Consider the following 22882-nt stretch of genomic DNA (forward strand, 5'->3'; position numbering starts at 1 on the left):
CAGCATCAAGGGCTTATATAAATGGATGGAAAATGGTTAAGTTGCTGCTTATGCCCCCAGCATTTCTGCCCTCATTCCCATTGTCACTGAAGGATCCATTTTTATGTAACGAATTTTAGTTGGGTGACAAAGGGGAAAATTAGGGATAATCGGTGTTTGATTTGGGGGAGAGAATATGGCAAGATTTATGATATAAGTACTGGTCACTTAGTATTCAGAAATGCTTTCAGCTAGATAAAAGTAAGAGAAATCTTTAGAAAGTAAATGCAAAGTAGAAAAACAATCACATCTAAATCTGATTAGATGACTGCAAGTTAAACATAGTTTTAGCTGCTTGGTCAATTTGCAACTTTAAAGCAAAGCAGGGTACAGTTGTTACGACAGAAAAGCCTGTTACTTAGTGCTGATATATTTTGTAAAGTTTGCATGTCTTAAATGGTTTCTATGAGGTCCTCTGCTTTTCAGAAGCAAACCACTTTGATTTGATAGTAGTTAGCTGTTCACTGGTTGTTATACAACTGTTACATGCTTAATTGAAATCTGTTATTTTGTTTCTACATTTAGAAACAGTCTAATACATAAAATATTAAAGAAATATCCCTTAAATGTTGCTGCTAAGATTTGATGATTTTTAACTTTCTTTTTTAAAGGCTATATGTAAGTTTTGCCAATTATATGGCTTGTACAAATTAATTTTCTACCAGCATAAGAGAATATGAAGAAAACCTTGCTAAATTATTTAATGTTCACTTGGGAATATGGTGAACTGCTGGTGTCAAAGTCATGATTTGTGACCGAAGCACCCATCTAACCAAGTAGTTAGTCATCCATTGACAATGATGATGAGCCTATGGTTTTTTTTAAGAGAGAGAATTTTCCTAATTCTTGCTTCAACTGTTTTGCCCACTTTTCAAATGTTTTTAGGCTAAAGCATTACTAATTTATAGTATTTATTCTGCAGCAAGTTTAACTTTATCCATCTGGGAGTAATTTCTGCTGATATGTTATATTTCTATCTGTTATCAACATTTTGCATTATGGCATCTTTGCATTTCCAGGCTCCACATAAGGCTCCTTTAATGTGGAAAAGGGCAATTGTAGTGCTGGGGAGCAGGCAGCCAGGCTGAAGTGGCAAGTTTTTGACAAGTAACAATTGAATAAGCCATGGCTGTAAAAAGAAGGGCGTGGATTTAAACTAACAAGAGGTGTAATTGAAACATAAAGTAAAAGCAAGCTAAAAATAAGACTGTCCACTCTATCAGTACTCATTTGACTGAAAATACAAGATGAAATTACTTTTCCGTATGGTTTACTTCTAGCAGTGGCAAAAATAACTATTGGAGCTTTTGCAATTGCTCACCATGTAATTGATATAAGGATGACAGTTGGGAGCAGATTAAATGAAATACTGAAGAAATTAGCTGCTGAATGTCTTTCTGCTCAGTATTTTTGAGTGATGCCTCTTGCAGAACCAACATTTCTGTGAGAGCAGCACAAATTGATAACTGCTGTAGATCTCACGTAGAACTGCAGTACTGGAAAAGTGACAATGACTCACTCTCTAATTGGAAGACTGTTTAATAAAGAACATAAAATGTACTATGGCTTAGGCAGATAAATTATTTGGTTTCGGTATTTGCTTGTAATGACTAGTAGTAATTTAAATGAGTAGGGATCTAACCCTTTTCACAGACTTCTGGTATGTGGGAAGGGGTGAGTATCCAAGTATCTGGAATTGGAGCTCAGGGTGGATATAAATGGAAAAGAGCAAGTTTACAAAAACTTCATTATGTAATTCATAACACAGATTTTTAAATTGTTCTTTGTACTGTCCAAAGGCACACTTTTGCCGTGCTGTACTCAAATGAAGTGCCTTCAACTGTGAGATGCTTTAAGGGATGAGCTTCCAGTGTTTCCTGCAAAAAGTTTACATGCTGGCTGAGCTATATCTCATGGTTTTTAGTAGAGTTTTGGATGCCTAGGAAGTTACTAAAACTTTTGTTATATTCAATTAATACTAGCCTGTTCCAAACTGATAAAATTAAGGACATCCGTGAGAAATTGTTATTGAAGTGAAAAAGTGTACTGCCAAATTTATTTGTACACAAATATTACTGAAAGTTATCGGTATATTTGGAATACTAACATTTGGGAGAACTCAAGTGATATTTGACTGAAAGCATAGGAAGATTTTTATAAAAATTGTTGAATGTAAAAGGTTTTGAATGGTTATTCAAAAGTTCAAGTAGACATTGTAGCTCAAACTGCTTCATTTAACAATGTATGTGTTGGAGGAGAGATTAGGCCATTTTAGTTTTTTTTTTTTTTTTTCTTTCCCCAATGGGAAACAAAGTCACTGGGGAAAACATTTTGGTTGTTACAGTTTGAGACAATATGTAACATTAGGCACAGCAAATATTTGCCTTCATTTTGGAAAGGAGCTGGCATTTACATTGTGTTTGTTTTTCTGCCGCAGTGTAAAGCCGTCCCCAGCTGAAGGAGTCAAATCCAATCCCTCCAAGAGACACAGGGACCGCCTGAATGCGGAGCTGGACCGCCTGGCGAGCCTGCTGCCCTTCCCGCAGGATGTGATTGCCAAGTTGGATAAGCTGTCTGTGCTTAGGCTTAGCGTCAGTTACCTGAGAGCAAAAAGTTTTTTTGATGGTAAGCATTGGGAATTTATTTGGGTTTGAACTGCTTGTAAAATTCAGTTTATACTGTATGTTGATTTCAGCTGTTTAAGTGCTTAAAACTGTTAAATTTATCTGCATTTTAATGGAACCTCCAGTTGCATGAATATATACAATGGAACTGTGTAAAGTAAGCTTTCCACTTTCTTGAAACCAAATGTAACTACTTACATTTCACTTAGGTCACCAGTCATTCAAAGCTTTGCATTTGGAAGTAATATTGCCCTTAATGAGTCCTTCAATCCTTTTCATCAGACTGTCAAAGATGCCCAAGAGATTTCTCTTTTCCCCCCTCAGAAAATTGCCTTAGTAAAACTATTACTGTTTCAAAATATGTCATAGGACTTCCCATCCAACTGTATTTTGCGTAATGATTCATCAAAAATTACTTTGCTTTGATACAAAGTAATTGATAGTGCCCCTTCCTACAGTTTATTGCACAGGTGACTTGTAAAGGATAGATACGAAATCTTTCCCATGTCCAAGCCCTGATTAATGCAGGACATGAGGCATTAAAATGGCAGCTAAGGTTCTGCAGTTAGGCTCTGCACAGCAGGTGCGCACTGACCCCAGTCCTGGCCAGGGCAATACAGCAGCACTCAGAGTAGTCATGGGGTCAGAAGTGTGTGTCCTTGGTCACCTCCGAGCTGGCCAAGGAGTCCTGTCCCTCTCTCTCTCTCCTTCACTACCTGAGCTGCTCTGTAGAGTGGGATGCACTGCTTGGCTTCCTGCCTGTATCTTAAAAGGCAGGAGTAGTCTGATCCTATTCAGTGCAGGAATGAAGCAAGGAGCTTGTATTTAATTAATTGTCCTTTTCTTTTATCAGTCACTGAGATTTTACAGTTATTATATTGAAGATGAAATCTTATTGATCAGCTGTAGCTAAAGAATCTTATTGCAATGAAGTTGATATTAAATTTCAAGTTTTATTTGACATTATAATAAACTCTGTCCTCATCAGTTTAAGATTATCTCAGCCTTCAAAACATGGATGAAAGGATTCAAGAAACCTGTCTAAAACAGTTCCATGTTTTCCTGCAGGAATACAGAATATTAGTTTTCATTTATTGTGTCAACTGTCTTCAGTTTATTAGTGCTTATGAATTTATATTGTTTTATTGTTTGAAGAATATATCCAAGTGTCTTGATTTCTGTGATTGTTCAGGACAATTTTTAGTATGAAGTTCAACCTCTGAAGCTAGAGCTGGCCAAATATTTCTAGCTGTGCTTTTTTCAAATGCAAATATTTTCTCCCATCAAGTGAGAGTTCTCTTGGCACCTCAGTTTCATGAAAATCTTTACAAAAGGTTATCTCAGGTAGACTGCTGTAAAAGAAATTATTTTGCCTGTCTGTGTTCTCTTGGTGAATTGAAGAAGTTCTCATCTCAATGAAATGTGTTTTGTTGTGGTTGCTTTAATGATGTTTTCTGAAATAATTCAAGTTTTTGTCTTACTTGGGAGGGAGTGATAATAGTAAATCTTAATTTCTTATTCCAATTTCTTGTGGAATGGAACTGCTTAATTTTTACTCTTCCTGCTTCTTCCCCCAGTTTGCACTTGAAGGTCCTGGAATAAAGTTTAAGGCTATGATTTAAAGTTTAAGGTGTGATTTCTCTACAGGGAAAAAAAGAATTGATACCTTCAGTAGAAGCTGTCTTAAAGGGTTTTATTAGCAGAAAAAGTCTTTCTGCTGCTTCTTTTCAGATCTTTGTGTTGTAGGACCTACAAATCAGGTTAGTATCAGTCTCCATCTGAAGGTATTTAAAGACTAACATTGATGACTTCAATGAAGATAAACAAAAGTAACCAATTTGTGACTGACAGAAGAGTGAAAATTAGGTCTTTAGACTATTTTAGTAGTCTTAAATAACATGGAATCTATTTCAGTAACATTCACCTTCCGAAAGAAAAATTAGTACTTTGAAGAACAGAATTGGCAAAAAAGCCTTGAAAAGCCCCAGGTTTGATTTTCATGCTCTGTCTGTGCTGTGCTTCTCAGAATGGTTTTTTTGAAAGAGCATTTTGTGTGGTTGGGTACATGTGGAAAACCCTGTAGAATAAATCTGACAAATGTAAGAGGGAGCACTGATTGTCACCTTGAGTGCCCAGGCTGAGCCAAGGCTCCACTTTATTAACGCAGCATGCTGAAGTGAAGGGAAACGCTAAATGAATAACAGGATGCAAATGGGGGGTGTGTAAATTCCTGCGGAAAGTAAAATATAAACGCGTAATCATATGATCTTGCTTGAAAGGAAACCCAAGTTTTTGCTGTAACAATAGATATTTTTTTCAAAGAAAACACTTGCATTTTTCCAAGTTTAAATAATCTAGAGTGAATGTCTGCTTTCTGAAGGCGGAAGTCTGTGGGGAGAAAAAGAACTCTTTTTGTGAAAGACATCTCAAAGAGTTACATCAATTTGAATAAATGTGCCTCACTTAAACATCTACAGGGTTTTCTGGTGTTACTTAAAAGCTAAACGTGTGTGTTTATATATATGTGTATATATATATATATATATATATATATAAAATAAATGAGTAGGGGTTTCATTTCCCCTAGTTATTAAGATGGTAGAGTGGTACAGAATGTTCTCTGGCGCTAGAGACAGGTGAGTTTTTCTATAGTGTCTACTGAAATATGGTAGACCTCTGCATGCTTGCAGTATTTCAGGTTGTAGGAAATAGTTGTATGCATTTTACTCTTCCACAGCCTCAAAAGGTCTCAGTGTTGGTGATTGTATTCTGTTGGGCAGTGGCTTTTGATTGTTGTTTTTTTGTTAATGAAATTATTGTGCTGCTAAGTGACTCTTTACATACACTATAGTTTAGTGTGATCAGGGTAGTTTCAAGTCCACATGATGTCAGCAGGCTTTCTGTATGCCCATGTCAGGCATGCTTTTATATGTACAGATTTGACCTTATTCAAGGAGGAAATTGTAGTAGTGGATTAAAATAGTGAGTCTCAAGTCTGTTTCTTTATATAAAGTCTTGTGTGGCAAGTCAAAGCTAAAAAGTGGTTTAGGGTGGTGTCACTTCTCAGCTGTGCACTTCTACCTGCTGTACTGAAGTGGATTAGCAGTCCTCAAAGTCAAGCAGGTTAGCTTAAATCACTGCTGGAGTGTTTATTTTGTGCATGTAAGATACTTTCTGAAAGTGGCTTAAGGCAAGCTTTTTATATATGAGACTGGGATGAATCAGGCAGGTGTCTGCTGACAATCACTAAAGCCTTTATGTGTTGTCCTGGTATTATTTCAGTTCATTTTGCTGTTAAGTGCCCATGCATGTGTGCATTCAGCAGTGAAAAATATAAAGTAGAATGTGGGACAACAGCTCTTTGTGTGGATGCAGGTTAGTGTGAGCTCAGCATCTGGAGCACAACTGGACAATCATTTAGGCATAGCCTGTGTTCCCCATCCATACTAAAGGAAAAAGCCCTTTTGCCTCTAGCTTTGGTCGTTGTTTATATGATGAATTGATAATCATTAAAGTACTTTACTGTGGTAAAGAAAATCATTCATAATTGTTCTTGGGATTTTGGTGAAACAGATTAAAGGGTTAAAAGTAGAGTTTATATGACTGATCACATTTTTAATGTTAGGGGCTTAATTTTTCTTCTTAAAGGTGTACTGAGAATAAAGGAGAGGCTTGCAGAATCTAAAATGAAGTAGCTGTGCTATGTGTATGTATCAATACATAAGAAACTAAATTCAACATGTTGCTTATTAATTGTCCTTTCATCCATTTCGCTAAGAATTCCTGTGGTTTAAAGTATTTGGTTTTTTTTTCCCTCTTGCTTATTGGGCAGTATTTTGCATTTATAGAAGAAAGTTTCCGCTCAAAATTAGTTTAGAATTGGTTTCTTATGTGGGATGCTAGGGATTCTGGCAAGCACAGCAATAACAAAATAATTAAGATTTATTTTTTCCACTAAGTTTGCATTGCCTTTTTTCTTTAACTTTGTAATATAATTAACACACATTCCTTGGCATCGTATGGCTTAAATTTGCAGTGCAGCCATTGTCATCACATAGAATATATTTTTTGATAATGTATTTTTCCTGTCATGCCCACTGTTCTATCATGCTATGTGCTGGAGAGAACAGACTGCATGTGGTTCCTGTTCTGGAGAGTATGGCTAAGATGTAGAAATGGGAAAGACAGGCAAAGTGGGAGACAATGTGTTTATTCTGTCACACTGAGAAGGGCAGCAACATTTTGCCAGTCTAGCAGATATAGATAGCCCTTCATCCAAGTGGCACGTGGTGGTCTGGAACAGAAACCTGAAAGCACAAAAATTATTAAAATGCAGCCCAGTAAGACCAGGATAATACAGTCCTGACTTGCTTTTATTTTAGACATGTACCATCTTTGCCTGCTGTGTGTGTCTAATGCAGTTTTCCTCGTGTATTTTTTGAAGGTGTGACTTCCCTTTCAAGTTATACCTTCTTTCCCTGCTCCTGTTGCTGCATGCATAGATAATTAATCTCCACAGCAGGAAAAGCTACAGCCCTGTAGAGCAGTGGAATTAGGCTGCACTTACTGCTCTGGAGTGTTTCTGTAGATGCTGTGTAGGAATTTGCTGCTGCCAGTAGCTTCTAGTGGGCCTGGCTAATATTACTTGATTCATGACTACCTTGAGCCATTTTTCTACACCCAAGGTAGAAAATACCCCATAGTTTGGTTGTTCTCTAATTACTTTCCCGTATCTGGTATTTTATACCATGCACATGAAGTAATTTTCACAATTTTGAATGCACTTCTTTGAATCTTGTCCGAGAGTTGGAGAGAAAAAAATATTGGGGAAAAAAACCCCAACCCAAACAAACCAACTCTGTTTCCTTTTGTACTGTCTTCCCCCGGCCCAAATACAAAATTAATACAAAATGTGAACCTGGGAATTGTGTAGCTATTTCAGTATCAGACTACCATGCCGTTCATGTTATTTTCTAATCCAGGCTGCTTCTTTTTTTTTTTTTTTTACTCCAAGCCTCCCCCCTTCCCTCCAATCCCCTGAGATTCACACTGACCATTTGGGACTGTCTGCTAAAGACTATTTTAGCCTGTATTTTACGTAACAGATGATAAGTAGGGATTTAAGCTTTGAAGTCCTAAATTCTGATCTTCAAAAATGATGATTAGAGCCATGCAGCTGTGACATCACTCTAAATCTCAAAATATGTATGTTTCCACAATCTTAGCTTTTATTTTTAGGAGTGCTGTGTCACTAAGCATCTGATGCGGCTGGGCAGCTCTATACCCCCATGGATTGATGCAATTTAACATAACCCAAACGGAATATCTAAGATTGAAAGTTCTGTTTATATAACAAAGTAAGAACTTAAAATGTTAGTGTATTTGTAGTATAAGAGGAGAAACCAGACACAAATGCTAACAGTTAATATGTTCTTTGGATTTTCTTTTCCTATTACATTCTGGTATTTCAGTGATTGATGTTAATCACTGTTAGAACTCCCCTTGCAAGGAAGAGAAATGAAAGGTTATTTTTTCTTCTCTGCCCTATGTGTACTATTTAATCAAAGGCATATGAAAAGTCAGTGTAGGAGCCTCTTGTGTTCCACAAAGCTGTTGTAAAATTACTTAAAAACCCTGTCCCAGTACACAGAGCATTTGTTATTTCTCTGTAGGCCTAGTTAATAGGGAGATTAGTTTTAAGCATACTGTTCTGTGCTTTACTCAGGATTCCCAACTCTTGTTTGCAAGGTCAGAGCCTAAAATATAATTTATCCTCTTCTAGCAACATCAGTGTTCTGGAGATTGACGCTGCTGTATGACATTGAAACCTAGAACAGGTAGCAAGATAAAAAGCCTAGCCTGAGGAAGTACCTCTGCTTCTCTGGCCTTGTATATTCCAGGTCTTTTTATCTTTTCTAACATTATTGCTGTACTGTAGCACCTAAAGATAAAGTGATTTGGAGCTTTTTGGTTTTGTAATACGAATCACCACAACTGTTGCTCCCTCCTCCAATGACAGCTTGAGTGGAGAATTATAACTAGAGCTTGAACTGGGCTCTCAACATCTGTCTTCCATGGGCTTCATGATTCATCCATCTGAATTTGTAGAAGTATGGTTTGCTTGACTATGACCTTAGAAATATGTCCTAGTTTTTTTAAGGCTTCAGTATGAATATAAATTAAAAATGTGTACAAATAATCTGTTAATACTGGAATGGTCTTTGCTGCTGTCTGTGTTGTTTGTGACTCAGCAGTTTTCCTCCTGTGTGTGTTTGCCAATGGGAGAAATGCCCTAGTTTTGCCTTATCAGAATACAGATACAGTCAAACAGGAAATAAGACATGTATGATTGAGTTCTGTAGATGTTTACAGTTCTAGCTAGTTCTAACACTGTTTGTTTTTCCTGAGTAAACAAAAGCTTCACCTCTGTTTGAACAGTTTCTGCTGCGTACATGCTTTCATAAACTACTCGCTTAAAGAATGATTGCTTTGTGAATGGCCTTGGAGATCCAGCTGGAAGCTAACTCTATTTACCAGACCTTGGTCATTGTAATTGTTTATTTTATTAATTTATTATTAAAAATAATAAATTAAATTAAATAACTTACCTCTTTTTAAAGAGGTAAAAAATAATGAATTTCAAATGTGCTCTTCAAAGTTTCAGGTAATGCATTGATAAATGTTTCCTGGGAAAAGTCTCTCAGGAGTTCGTGCTCATCAGTGCTATGTCCAATCTGTGCATGTTTAAGAAGGTATTCTGTTAATGATAAAACTTCACCATAGTTATTCTATAAACTTAAATGAACTAAACTGTAAGAACTAGAATGAGCTGTTATCTGAAGCTCCTTAAGAAAATGTAGGTTTACTGCCTGCCAGCTGTGAACATTAAAAGGGACCTACAAATGGGAATTAGTTGTCCTTACTGATGCATGCTAAACTCTGTTTTTAATTGAACAAAGAGATGCTCATTTTTTTCCACTGAATAATTGCCTCTTGAAATTCAACCCATGTGCCTTTTGAATTGCACAGTACTGCACACTTTGTGCATGGCATTGTATAACATCTAATGAGCTGAAATATATACATCCTTGGCCCCTCAAGACAAGTTCTAACTATTGCATAAAGTAGGGATTACTGGAGTAAGTCCACTGCCTGACTGGTCAAATAATCTGACTTCCCCATCAAACTCCATTGTCACATATTCAGCAGTAAAATTCCTGGGGCCACCAGAAGACACTAGCTTTGTGAATGAATTCCCTTTTTCCTCTTGGTGTCTCCATCTGAGCTACAAACTGAAGGATGATGTCTTTCCTTTATTGATGCTTTTCTTTATGCTGCATTTTTTAGCATGTTGCATTTTACTTATTTAGAGGAAAAATAAGGATAGCCCCCAGTTTCCTCCTTGCTCATGCAATTTGTTGTTTGATTTACTTTTACCAGACCGAAGACATGCATGTGTCTTTTTACAAGATAAGCCCATGGGCTCTGGCAGTGAAATAAGCTGTGAGTGACTCCTGTATCCCAAGTAGAGAAAAGACAGCCTTGGTCTGGAAAGGAAGCAATCCTCCAAAAGCCCACTTGATTCCCTTGCTATAATTCAGTCATTTCAGAAAGCCTTCTGCTAAGTTGCTGAGAAGTTATGGATTGGTATAAAAATACAACTTCATCTCTTTTGCTGAAATGCATTTTTTCCTCTCTCAATTTAAATAAGAGATATTTCTGTTAGAAAGTGCTTATTCATTAATATTTTTTATATAGCAAGGTCTGGAATTGAATGGTCTTGTAAAGAAACCTTCCAAACCCACTTCCATATCCTTTTAATGCAGTAGTTGCAAAATTCAACATTGCCTTTTACCAGTAGAATAAACTGTCCTCTTTCATGTATGGAATATAATTGACAGTTTCTGTTTTATCAGTTAAAATGGTAGAGAAATTCCCCAGGCAAAAATCCTATGAAGTTGCTGTTGAGCCATCAGTTCAGTGAAGATAAAGTTAAGACACTGTTTCAGTAGGGAAAAAAAAAAAAAGAATTTGAGTTAATGTTTGAGCACCAGGTCCAAGTTTGCATGAGGTAAGTTGCCTAATAAAACTGATGGATAAGAAAATAACTGGGAGCTGTAAAGGGAATTTAAAAAACACTTTTGATTCCTAGGCTTTATAATAAAAATTAATACTGATGTATAAAAAGGAACAGTTATTTCAATATGATTTTTTTCTTAAGCAAAGACTTCAACCATTTCAGAACTAGTGATTTATTAAAAAATAAAAATCTCTGGTAGTAGATTGTAATTTTCTAGTTGTTATTAACTTGTCTTCTTTTCTACAAACCAAAAGCCTAACAAATGGCAGTTTAAACAATATGTAATATTTGATTCACTTTTGCTTTGTTCTAACATATTGAAAAATTGTTATAGGAAGAGAGAACTCTGATTTTAGGAACCAAAGGCTCAGAAGTAGGAAACTGTTACTCTAGGTTCAGCTTCCCACAGATCTCATTCCACAAAGAATTAAATTACTTCACTTTCATCTTTGATTTTTTGTGCCTCATTTCAAAAAAATTAGGAAGGCCTTTTTCCATCCCTTTTTCTGGCTAAAGCAGTATCACATCAATAGCTCTGATGATAAGTTACAATTTACCACCATGCACCTCTTGCTGACCTTTTTTCTTTCTGAAGAAGCAAAGATGATGTACCAAGAGAAGCAACTGAATGGGAAATAGCTCAGAAGAAATGTGTGTATGCCAGGATATGGTTTTGGTGATTCAGCTGGTGACTGTCATCTCTGTGATAGTTAGGGGACAAGAGTTCATTGCCTCTGAGTCTGGAAACCACAAGCAGTATGCAGTTTGTTATGTGGTTGTTAAGCTTCAAAGCTCAAGTGAGAGATTACAAATTTGAGCAACTGTATGCTTCCTGAGATTTACTTTTCTGTTTTTAAGTACAAGATAAAAGCAAAAGTGAAGTTTTATTCCTTGTGTATGTTTAAAAAAAAAAATCTGAACTAAAATTTTATCAGGTGACTAGGTGCAACTGACTAACTATAAAACTGACTAACACTTATTTCTGTTCCTCCTACATTATACATATTCATATGCAGCCATTCTTGAGGCTTGTTTTTTTCTCAACTTTAAGTTGAGAACTACCACTGATGGATTAGAAATGTAGAAATTCCCACCCACTTTTGACCCTCTCTGACAAAGACATAATACTCCTGATCCTACACTTACAAGGTCCTGTAACCTGCCCACTTCTTGCTCTCAAAAATGACAAACTGCCTCTCAGCTCCCATGGAAATCTCATTTTGCCTTCCTTTTGCCTTCTCTGAATCTGGGAGGCTGATAGGGGTATTTTGAGCAAGATGCACACACCTGCTTTTAGGCTTTAAGGGAATAAACATTTATTCCATAGTGGTTGCAACTATTTATGACTCCATTTTTATTTTTCTATTCTTTTTTATTTTGTCTTCATTCTCACACCCAGATCAGGAGCAGTGGCTCCTAATGCATAGCACAGTTTGGGAACATCTGCTATAGGAAGTGCAACTGTTTGTGTGAGCAAAGGCTTGAGTCCTCCAAGTGCAGTGACTGAACTCTCATTTTTGTAGGCTGGTGCATGTTGACTTAGTGTGGTGTTTCTGGACTGAATAATTATCACGCTGTGAAATGAGTTTAGTATCAGTCACTTAAGGAAAAAAATATACACAGCTTAGTTGTTGGTTTTACCTTCTACTTAAGAAAACAGAGTTGTATTAAGTACCACTTTGTAGCAACTGAGGATATGTCCCCCATTTAAGGGAGACTACTGCATAAACACTTAACATTCCACACTTAATAATGCTGTTAACTCTTTCTTTAAAAAGCAACATTAAACAGGCTAAAAACATATAAAAACCTGAGTTCAGCTGACCTGTGTAGCAGAGCTTGGGTTGGTTTTAATCAGTGTTGTGAGTGATTCTGTGGTATATAATGGTTTTTCAGCTCTTTAAAATCAGATATTTTATTTATTTGAATCTTTTATTGGTCTTAAGAGAAACACCAATCTAGTTCAACAAGCAGTTTAGGACTTGCTGAGCTATGTTTTGGGAATGGCTTAAAAGAAAGTATATTGTGAAAGCTGAGGAAAATCATCCCACACACAATCTGGTTAAACTTCAAGTTCTTGGGTTAGGTGAATGTTTTTAAACAGAGTATGGTATATATGTTAGGCAACTCTAGTAAAATCTAATCTCTTCATTTGGTAAAATGTTTCTAAAACCAGTAAGTGTGTTGCTTCAATATTACTACTTCAGCTAAATTTAAGAATGTCATAGCTACTGTTAATGCTTTTAAAAGGAACATGTTCTGCAGGGGTGTGATATTGTAGGGAAAAGGGTTCAATCACTGTACCACCAATATTTTGCAAAGCATTTTGCTCTAAGCATGCAGCAAGCATGTTTTTTTCTTCAATAATTTTTCTGTAGTTGGCAATGCAAATTTACTATTTGTTAGTAGTAAATTTTATAGACAATAAGGGCTGTGAATTGAGGAGTGAGATTTAGCCAACATTTTGTACATTTGTCTGGGCGGGAGGAAAATTGGACATGAAGAGCTCAGGCATTAAACTACTGCTGTTCATGCTAGCTTTCCATTTTAGTGGGTCTAGCACTAGAATGTGGTCTTTCAGACATGATGTTTCTGCTACTTCAAAAATGAAGAGATCTTAATCAAGAAATTTTTTGAGGATAAACTGCTTATGTTATGAGATTTGCATGTTTGAGCTGAATTAGGAATAGTTCAGCAGAACACTGTCGACAAGATTTACAGTTGCATTTAGTCTGATTTTTATATTTTAAAAACATTTTATAACCACTGCTTACATATTTAACTCACTTTAGAATTCAAGACCAAAATAGACATTTGCTTCTCTGAAACCCTATTGGAAGAAAAGGTTGCTAGGCAGTATTGGTTCAAGATAAGGTTGCGTGTTTCTGTTGCTGTTTGAATGTTTTTGCATTAGTGATACAGAAAAGAATATGGATTGAGAAAATGCTGGAAAAAAAAGGGGGTTAATTGTCTGGACTTATGAGTATTATGCTGTACTAGGTGGTTTCTTTCCCAGACACAACTTCTGCTTACTTAATTAAAAATGCTTGCTGTAATGAGACTAGGCTTAAAAAAGAAAATCTGGTTTTGCTGGACAGACCAAGTCCAGCAAATTAGTTAGCCAATTAGGCTAACTTTTGAAAACAATAAAAAGGCTTGATTGTTAAAAAAACCAAACAAAAGAATTCTGAGTGGGCCTGAGTGTGCAAGCACATCACCCTTCACCAAATGGTTGTGAGCTGCCTACTAATCATAATGTGTGATTTAGGATATGTTAGAAATTAAAAGTTGTGGCAAACTTTCAAAAGTCAGGAATGCGTGATATGGATCAGTTGTATTTTTGACCTCTTCCTAATTTGTTTTCCCAATAAAATAGAGTTTAAAAACCATGGAATTGCATGCAAGACTGGATGAAAATAGAGAACACTTACAAAATCATTAGAATCCATATCAGAGAATTAAATAAGACACACATCTCATAGAGAGAAAGCTATAAAAGCAGTGTGCACAAATGAGAAGTTTAAAAGCAAAGTTAAAATAACAAAGAAGAACATTTTACACTAAGCAATTAGGAAGCCTGGGAAACAGTGGAATGTTGTAATAAATATTATAAGCTATATAGGAAAAAATAATTCAGGCAAAGGATTGGATTACTAACAATCAAAAAAATGTAATGGACAATGAGAAAAATGTAATGGGTGTTACAGTGCCTCTTGTAACTAGAGAAGAAAGCATTAGAGATCCTAATGACAGAATTAGGTTCCACCTGTTGTGTGCAAGAATGCTGGTTCAGTCTTATAAGCTTGTTTCTTGCAGGATTTGAATCTGTCTGAATTAGACCAAAACAGAGGAATGCAATAAAAACTTGTGCAAAATCAAGAAACCATGGCTATGTTTGAGAGGAACCTTAGCAAGTGTTTTCATTCCATGCCTTTCAACTTCAAATTACTTTGCCTTCATTTCATGTCACCTGTAACATCCATGCCAGTCCGTGTTTGTATAATGCAAAGGACTTGTGTTTCTTGTGCACATATTTACTTACATTTCCATTCATGGGGTCAAGTAGCAGTGCTGAGGGGCAGCTAATGCTGTGAAATGCATCTTCTCTCTGGAATACTATGGCTCAAGTGAGTCTATGTACAATGATATGCTTTTGGAAGAGCTCCCACCCTTGCACTTCAAGTAGTGTCTCTCCATTAAAAGACAGAAAAATATCTGCTGTCCTTTGTGCCTTCCTCTAACTGAGGATACCTGACTGTTAGTGACTAAGCTGGCCAGACTAACCTAAGTAGCTGAGACTGTCCTTCAGTTTAACCCTTTGTCTTATTTTAAGCTCCTAAGTGTCCTAGAAAAGAATATAGCCACGTTCATTTTTGCCTCTTCTCTCCCAGGAAACCCATATGTAAATTATTTTATAATCTCTTGGAGAGGATTTGTCTGATTAAGGAACGTAAATGAATGGGGAGGGGAGGCAGTATCAAGTGGAAGGGGACAGATCCTGATGATACACTATTAGGTGGTATAACTGTTCAGAAAATACTACTGCTCTAAACCCATCTGGGAGAAAATTACTTGTGCAGACTCTTTCAGTGCTGTCCAAAGCCATGTGCTGCTTTTAACTCTTGTATGGGTGAAATCATACAGGAAAAGATTTGTCTCCCTTTGGATTTGGTAATGCCCCCCAAGTCCACAGTTGCTCATGTTCATAAAGTGGGTCATGCTTTCATTCAAAATGAAAATAAAACACAGGAATTTACAGTGTATATAAATATTTTCATACTTGAGGTATCTTTAAAGTATTCTGAAGATTCTTTGTCTGCATTATCTAACCCCACTCTATGGCTGTATTAAAGTAAATGTCAAAGTAGAGACATGATAAATTAAATGCAAGAGACTTTTGGAGAAATTGCTTCAGTTTCTTTCACTTTTTTATGAAGGTACTGAAGTAAGAATACACTTACATTTCAGACATTTTCAGATATTCTGACTCTATTCTGACTCAAGGTTTCACGATGGCATTGAATGCTCAGCTATGTTGTTATTACAGGGATCCTTCTAGGACTCCCTGGTGGGAATCCCTGCCTTTGTAGAGGTGTTTACTGACTTTTATATGTCATGACCAAATTCTCTCCTTTGCTTGTCTTCTCTGATGCAAGAACCCAGGGGTGCTATTATGAACCTTCTTTGCATCAAAAATTTGAGCTCTGCATTCAAGGAACTTTTAAAATGTGAAACATACTATTTAATGTGCACAGATGTACTTCAGGCTTACAGGTATTGGAAGGTTCTCTGGAAGATATGCACTCAAGATTATCACTTTCCAAGATATCACACCGGACGATTTAATTTTCCCTAATTAGAAACTTAATGCTTAACAGGATGTAGCTCATGTGGCAGCACCTGAGAGATGTTTAGGGAATCAGTTCTGTATTTTAATATCTTTATGGTTTTCTTTCTGATATTGAACATTGTAATCAGTAGGAGCTAAAGAACTAATAAGTTTCCCAAAATGCCACTTTCTTTTGTAAAAACAAACCAGGAAATAATAATAATTAAAAAAATCCTTCTAATGGGATATCTGCTTCATTTAGATTATATTAAGGCCACTGAACTTTCTTCCTCTTAAGACATTGATAATAGCCTTAAGAAATTTACACTTAAATAATAATTGTGTAATTTCTAGTAACTCAGAAATTAATCTCAGCCTGGTAAATTGTTAGTTGATGCAGTAAGTGCAAATATAACATTGCTGCAAGATCACCTTTTGTATGTACATCTCTGAAAAGAAATGTTGCTGTCTACTTTCAGAATGTAGAATAGAATAGACTTTCAGAATAGACTACATGTTACTTGAATTTAGAGATTGTCACCCCACTTAAAGGTTCTGCATAAGAAAGTTACATGCATAAGATAAACGGAACTAAGAGATCCAAATAATAAATAATTTTATAAAAGCTGGTTATTTTTTGTATTTTTATGCCAAGCAACAGTGAAAGTTGCAATCACTTCTGATTCTTTTGTGTATTTTATGAGCAGGATCAATTGCTTATAGCAGAAGATTTTGGTGTTTTGCTTGCAGAGTGAGTTGATTCCAGATTGCATGTAAAATATTTGTTACTTGAATTTATTCTGCGAGGCTGGCAGCTATACATTTATGTATGCAAAGTGTAATACTACTAAATGTTTGGAATGAAATAGTAGATTTTTGTTGGCACTAGGATCTAAGGATGGAAATGCCATTTGGTACCTAAAAGCAAAAACTGTAAATTACTACAGTCCTCACTGGACTAAACACCCATAGTTCCTTTAATGAGAAATACATTACTGAATTACATATAGTTTATTTTAATTCACCCCTAAATTATTCCAGTTATGCTTGAGGAGAGAGATGAATATCAATAGTTTTCACAGCCTGCATGAAGAGCAGGAAAATAAATCTGATACATTAACTACTACTTTTTTAATAGCTTATTTTGTTGATAGAGCTAGAAATAGAATAGGAAAGCTCATAGAAAGATTAACTTTTTATCTTCTCTGCAAAGCCAAGCTGTCCTGAAGAAGGAATGCCTAGCAATTTGGTTTCAGTCTTTTTGTGAGACTGAACAAGATCAGTTAAATCTCAGAAGCTGTGTATATACTTTGTACAAAACAGACCATGTCTATCCCACCTGTTTTTTTATCTTTGTGCAGGTCAGTACATTCCTCTGCTCATACATTAGTATAGTCATCACCAGTAATATGCCTTTTTAATTTCCTTTTGCACTTGAGTTTTTTCAGTTTGAACATACCTGAGAAACCAGTTATGCTTTTAGCAGGGTGAATTTTATTTTATTTTGCTGAGTAGCTTATGCATATGTACCACAGAGCTGAAACAGTATAGACTCATTTCACTTTTCCTATAATGGTAAAATAACATAAATCAAACTTTTCCAATAGTCTTGCACAGCCTTGTTGTTTTAGTTGAATGTTTGGGTCAGAAAGAGTTAAGAACTGGTTGTCGAATATTAAAACTTGCAGTGAAAAGATTGTAGTGATAGTTTTCTACTCTGTTAAATGTGATGTTAGATTCAGTGATATTTAATAATTGGCCATCACATTTGAAAATATTTGATGTATGGAAAGGAGGCTTATAAAATGGTGAGGTTGCAGCTATATGTGTTACATATATGTTCTACTAAATTTTATTTAGGCTCCAGGTTTGTTTTAGCTGTTGAGCTTGGCAGCCCTGGCTGAAGCTGGTGGTGGTGAATATTGAGCTCTGTGATTTACTGCTCACTGTGTGGAAGAGGAATCACTGGGTTTGTTTTACCTGAGCACTGTATGCTGTGAGCTGTGGTAACTCAAAGGCAAATATGTTCCCTGCTAAAGCTATCCAAGCTGTGGAGTGAACTATGTCCTCTCTTGGGTTGGAAGGCATGCTGGGGGAAAGTGTTTGAGGGCTGTCTCACCTTTCTAAATCAAAGTCTTCTGTTCTTCAAACCATTGCATTTCTTGCCATTTTATTACTTGTGTTTTGCTGCAAGAATGAGGGTCACTCAACTTTGTATTCATTTGGAATGCAGATATCTGTAGCTGAGCTGCAGAATTAATAAACTATATCCAGGATGTGTTTGTAAGCAAGCTGTTCTCCAACTGAGATGAAAACTGCTTAGAAATTGAAACATCTACGTCCTTTTATAAATTTATGTATTAAATGTAATGGCAAAATGAAATCCTTAAATTATGATTTGCAGTAGCGTTACAAAAATGGTGATGTGCAAGGCAGTGAGGGGGGGATGTGTACAGCTTTTGCCAAGAATGCTCATATTGCTCTTCCTTCTTTTGTGCTGTAAGGTCAGGGAAATTAGTATGAAGTTGTGCCTGGAATCAGTCTGGACTTATTTCCGCAAAACAATTCATAGCAGCAGTATATTTGAAAAAAAAAGTTATTATCAGAATATGCCATAATTTATAAACTCAAATTAAAACACTCTTGGTGAGTTCAGCATCCTCCTGCACAAAGGGCTGGGATGCAGGAAGGAAGTGGGGTTTGTCTCACTAACAATCACCATCTGAATCCTGCAGAGAGTTCCGTGTCATCTTTTCATCTGTCCTATGTGCATCTCCCTCACTAACACATTAAAACTAATAATAGATTCTCATTCTGGTTTATCAAAGCTTTTATTCAATGGATTAATTTTAGAACTGAAGTAAATGTGGAAGTGAAATTTGGTTTCTATTTAAAGATTAAACAAATATGGTGAATAGTTGCAACTGGATTATTTTATATACAAATATATCTTGTCTTTAATGACAGCTGTCAAAGGAACATATTTGTAAGTGTTGTTATGAATAATTCAAATAGCTTAGTAGAGCAGATGGAGTCAATTGAGTGAAATTGTCACTAGAGTGCTTCAAAGTATTTTTGCACTATTTTAGCTTACATTTTAAATTTTTAAACTAAATGCATATATTTCTGTAACTTTGTGTTTTTTTCTGATGAACATAGTAAAATAAATTGCTAATGTAATTTTTTTACCTAAGAAACAACTGCATAAGGATAACTTGATGTGTATTTTGGGAGGAACTGCTCAACTATGAAAAGTGATTTTGCTTTTCTTCTTGGCTAAATCCCAAATATTCTAAGCATATGGAACAATTTAGCAGAAAATATGTAATTATCAAACAGCTCTGTCTTTGCCACCTTGAAAATTATTTCTTGTGGCAGAGTAAATGAAACCTCATGTTTACATTTTATTTCATTTGATCTTTTGCTGCTTTGGCAGTAGAATACAAAAAATATGACAGATGGCACCCTTAAAATATGAGTTGATTTGTGCTTACTCTAATATGAATCTGAATATGCTTGATAAAGGCATGGCACAAACTTAACTGAAATTTTGAAGCAAAGTACATTTATCTTGGTAAGAACATGAGCAATCTGTGTAACTGTAAAAACAAATTTAATATCATGCAGGTGTTCACAAGAAAATATGTGCACATTATTCCTTTTATTATAAATAAAACTGCAATCAAATTTTGGCTTTAAGCTTGTTTCTGTTTCTCTTTTCTATGGGGAGGCCAATATCAGTGATTGCCAATTCTCCATTGCAGTGTCCACTCTGCGGGCAGATAGCCTATAGCCTATAATGTAGCCTACCCTATAAAAAACCACTTTTTGCAACATTAAAAATGTTCTGTCAAGATTAATTCAGTATGCTCTTATTTACTTGACTTCTGATTTTTCTTCATTACCTTACTAGACCTAAAGTCTTTTGAAAATGGAATTGTCTGGACTAGATTATGCATTTCCCATGAAACATTCATCCCATAACAGAGTGGTCCCTTTCCAATGGGGACTGGGTCAGAGATAAATCTTGCCCTTTTTTGTCAGTGTCCCAGATGGAACATGCTTTCTGATTTGGTATTTCAGACTTGAGAAACTTTTTTTTTCTTTTATATATGGTATATATTTTTCAGCAGGAAGAGTAAGGTATTACCAGTACCCCCAGCTTTCAGACCTCTTCTGCAGTGGAAAAGGAAGGAGTGGGAACCACCTGTAGCAGAGGAGTGAATAAAACCTGGGTTTATATCCTGACATTGAAAAAAAGAACTATGTAGTTTTCCTCAGACCTGTAAAAGAATCAGTGACTACCAGCTGCCAGAAGAACCTGGATTTATGCCATATTGGGGAAGAGTCAGGAGAAATCAATTTCTGCACCATGCTTAGGGTCAGGGTGATGTGGGTGACAAGCCATTCTTACCCATCCAGAGGGAGGTACAGCAGCTATGCAGGCTGAGGCTTACGGTGGAACTTAGGAAACTGAAGTACATATGGTATTTAAACTGGGAATTTTCTAAATAGTATGTTGGGTATAGAACCCCAAATTTCGTGTATCAGGTCCTTTATATGGATCTGGCCTTCTGGAGTTGTGCACTACTCTGGCCTATAGCCATATCCATCTCTGCTGCAATTGTGCACGTTAAAATCATGTTTCCTGCTATATGACTGTTTTCAGGAGTCTGGGAGCCAGACAATAACTGTCTAAACTAAAATATTGAGAATGTTTTTCACTTCAGTAGCTGCAGTTAATAAATACTGGTAAGTATTTTTGTAAACTTGTAGTCATTTTCAAAGTCCCAGCTTTTCTGGTGGGACTAAAACAAGTGACATGGAAGCCTTTTTATTAATCTGGACTTAGCTGTCTTTTGTATCTCCCTTCTGAAGATTTTGGTAGATCCTCTTGAAGCAGTCTTGGAGGTAGTATTGAAAGGTACATTCCTGTAGAACAGGGTCACTCCATTTATCAAAGAGTTTAAGACAACTGCGATTCTCCAGAACATCTGAGATTGTCATTCAGTTTGTCAAATCAAGTTAGGGTCTTACAAATATCACAGGAACAGGAAGAAAGAAGCCCTAGAGGGTACACATTAGAGGAGATGACTGTATTTGTCATGTTTAGCATGGCAGAATGCAGGCTAGGGGTTATGATTGCTGTCTGTGGATGTACCAAGTAGGGTAATACAAAAGAGGGAGAAGAGCTGTTGAAGTTAATGGGCAGTGTTATCACAGGAGGACATAAGCTGGATGTGATAAAATGGTCACCAGGGATTAGAGGATTTCTAGTAAAATAAGCAAAGAAAGCCTTACTAGAATGTCAGTGAGGGGAGAAAGAGAAAAAAAAAAAAAGGAGGAAGAAGTAAGTATTATTCAGATTTTGCTGTGGTGATGCAGTGTAGCAGCAGTTATTGCCTTAAAGTGTTGCTTTGTCCCCTTTAAGACATTGCATCTTCCAACTTACCTTTTTAATGGCATTTCAGGTGCAGTGAAAGTTGAACATGCTTCAAAAAGCATTTTGTGAGGAAATGGTAATTACTTATGTACAGCCTTTCCAATGTTGTATTTTCTTTAGAAATAAGAATTTATGGAATTCCCAAACAAGAAAGGAATGCATGTGAAATGAAGAGTCAGTGAAAGGAGCAATTCTTTCTGAGCATCTAGCAAAGTCTCATGTTTACTGTAAAGCTGTGGAACTAAGTTATGTGGAAGCAGATGGAAATCCCTTTTGAATTTGCTGTAGTATTGTTGACTTCAGAGATACAAGATTCTGCAACATCACACCATGGGTATCTCTGAGCTCTGTGGCCAGGTAGTGCCACAGCTCCAGAGAGGTCCCTTTTGCTGTCAGATTCTCAGAACAATATTTGTATTTCTAGGCAGTTGCAAAACAAACAAAATTTCTCCACAGCACAAACAGAAAACAAACAAAATGCCCCAAACTCTCAAGACCCCCAACCCCTCTCCTCCCCAACTGAAAAAATTCTGCCAGTCCACACAAGCCACATAGTTCTTCTAAAGTATGAAACTAAAGAAGAAACTGAACAAGCAACAAGAAACTGAAATCTTGATACGATACTATCACTCATCTTTCTTTGTGTGTGTGGTTGCCCTCCAGGGCAATCTCATCAAGGCAGGAGCTTTCTGTGTTTATGTTATCTGTGGGTAAAATTAAGTAGTGATGCTTAATGAATAGCATTTAAGTATCTGTCTTGTTTTCTGAAGCAGTTTATTAAAAGTAGAATGCAAACACTAAAATATTAAGAAAATTTTGTGTACCTTTTGGTTTACTAAAAGCTTGTGCTATGAAAGGGACACAGCAATTCTGTATTTAGTATTGTTGGGAATAGAACCTTTACTAGAGTGTTTTTTTAAAACAATAAGTAAAATTTTCTATATTAATTTTAGAATCTTAAAACCATAAAATATGTTAAAATATTTTATGGTATTGAAGAAAAGGTTCTGTGTATGAAAGCTTGTAGACATACCTAGTAAAATATTAATGAAAATATTGTTTTGCTTTAGATTTACTGTTATACACATCTGACTGAATTGAGCAGTTGTTTCTGAAAGATGAATAAATAAGTTGTTCCAGTAGTAAGTTTTTGTTAATACTTGTAGTCTCTAGGGTGTATTTTAATATTTAAAGTTTTAAATATTTAAAATATTTATTATATAATGTCCTGCAAGGCTAGAATTATCGGAATAAGCTTTGCAAACTTACACCATGGTTTTCTGTGGTTTTATCAGACTGCTTCTATCAAGTTTACTTATGGACAGACCTGAACAGGCCCTCTGTGAAATGGATCCCTGTGGGGCAGA

The 22882-nt window shown here is 36.0% G+C and overlaps 1 protein-coding gene across 1 annotated transcript in view; it reads left to right on the forward strand.

The window, feature by feature from the left end:
* The window catches only part of AHR (aryl hydrocarbon receptor), a 62811-nt gene that overhangs the window by 5702 nt on the left and 34227 nt on the right, over positions 1-22882 (forward strand). Inside the window, exon 2 of the mRNA XM_036402023.2 lies at positions 2477-2664. Within this exon, the coding sequence (XP_036257916.1) occupies positions 2477-2664 (188 nt within the window). The remainder of the gene's footprint in view (positions 1-2476; positions 2665-22882) is intronic.

Source organism: Molothrus ater, chromosome 1 (genome assembly GCF_012460135.2).
Source record: "Molothrus ater isolate BHLD 08-10-18 breed brown headed cowbird chromosome 1, BPBGC_Mater_1.1, whole genome shotgun sequence".
Classification (NCBI taxonomy): Eukaryota; Metazoa; Chordata; class Aves; order Passeriformes; family Icteridae; genus Molothrus; species Molothrus ater.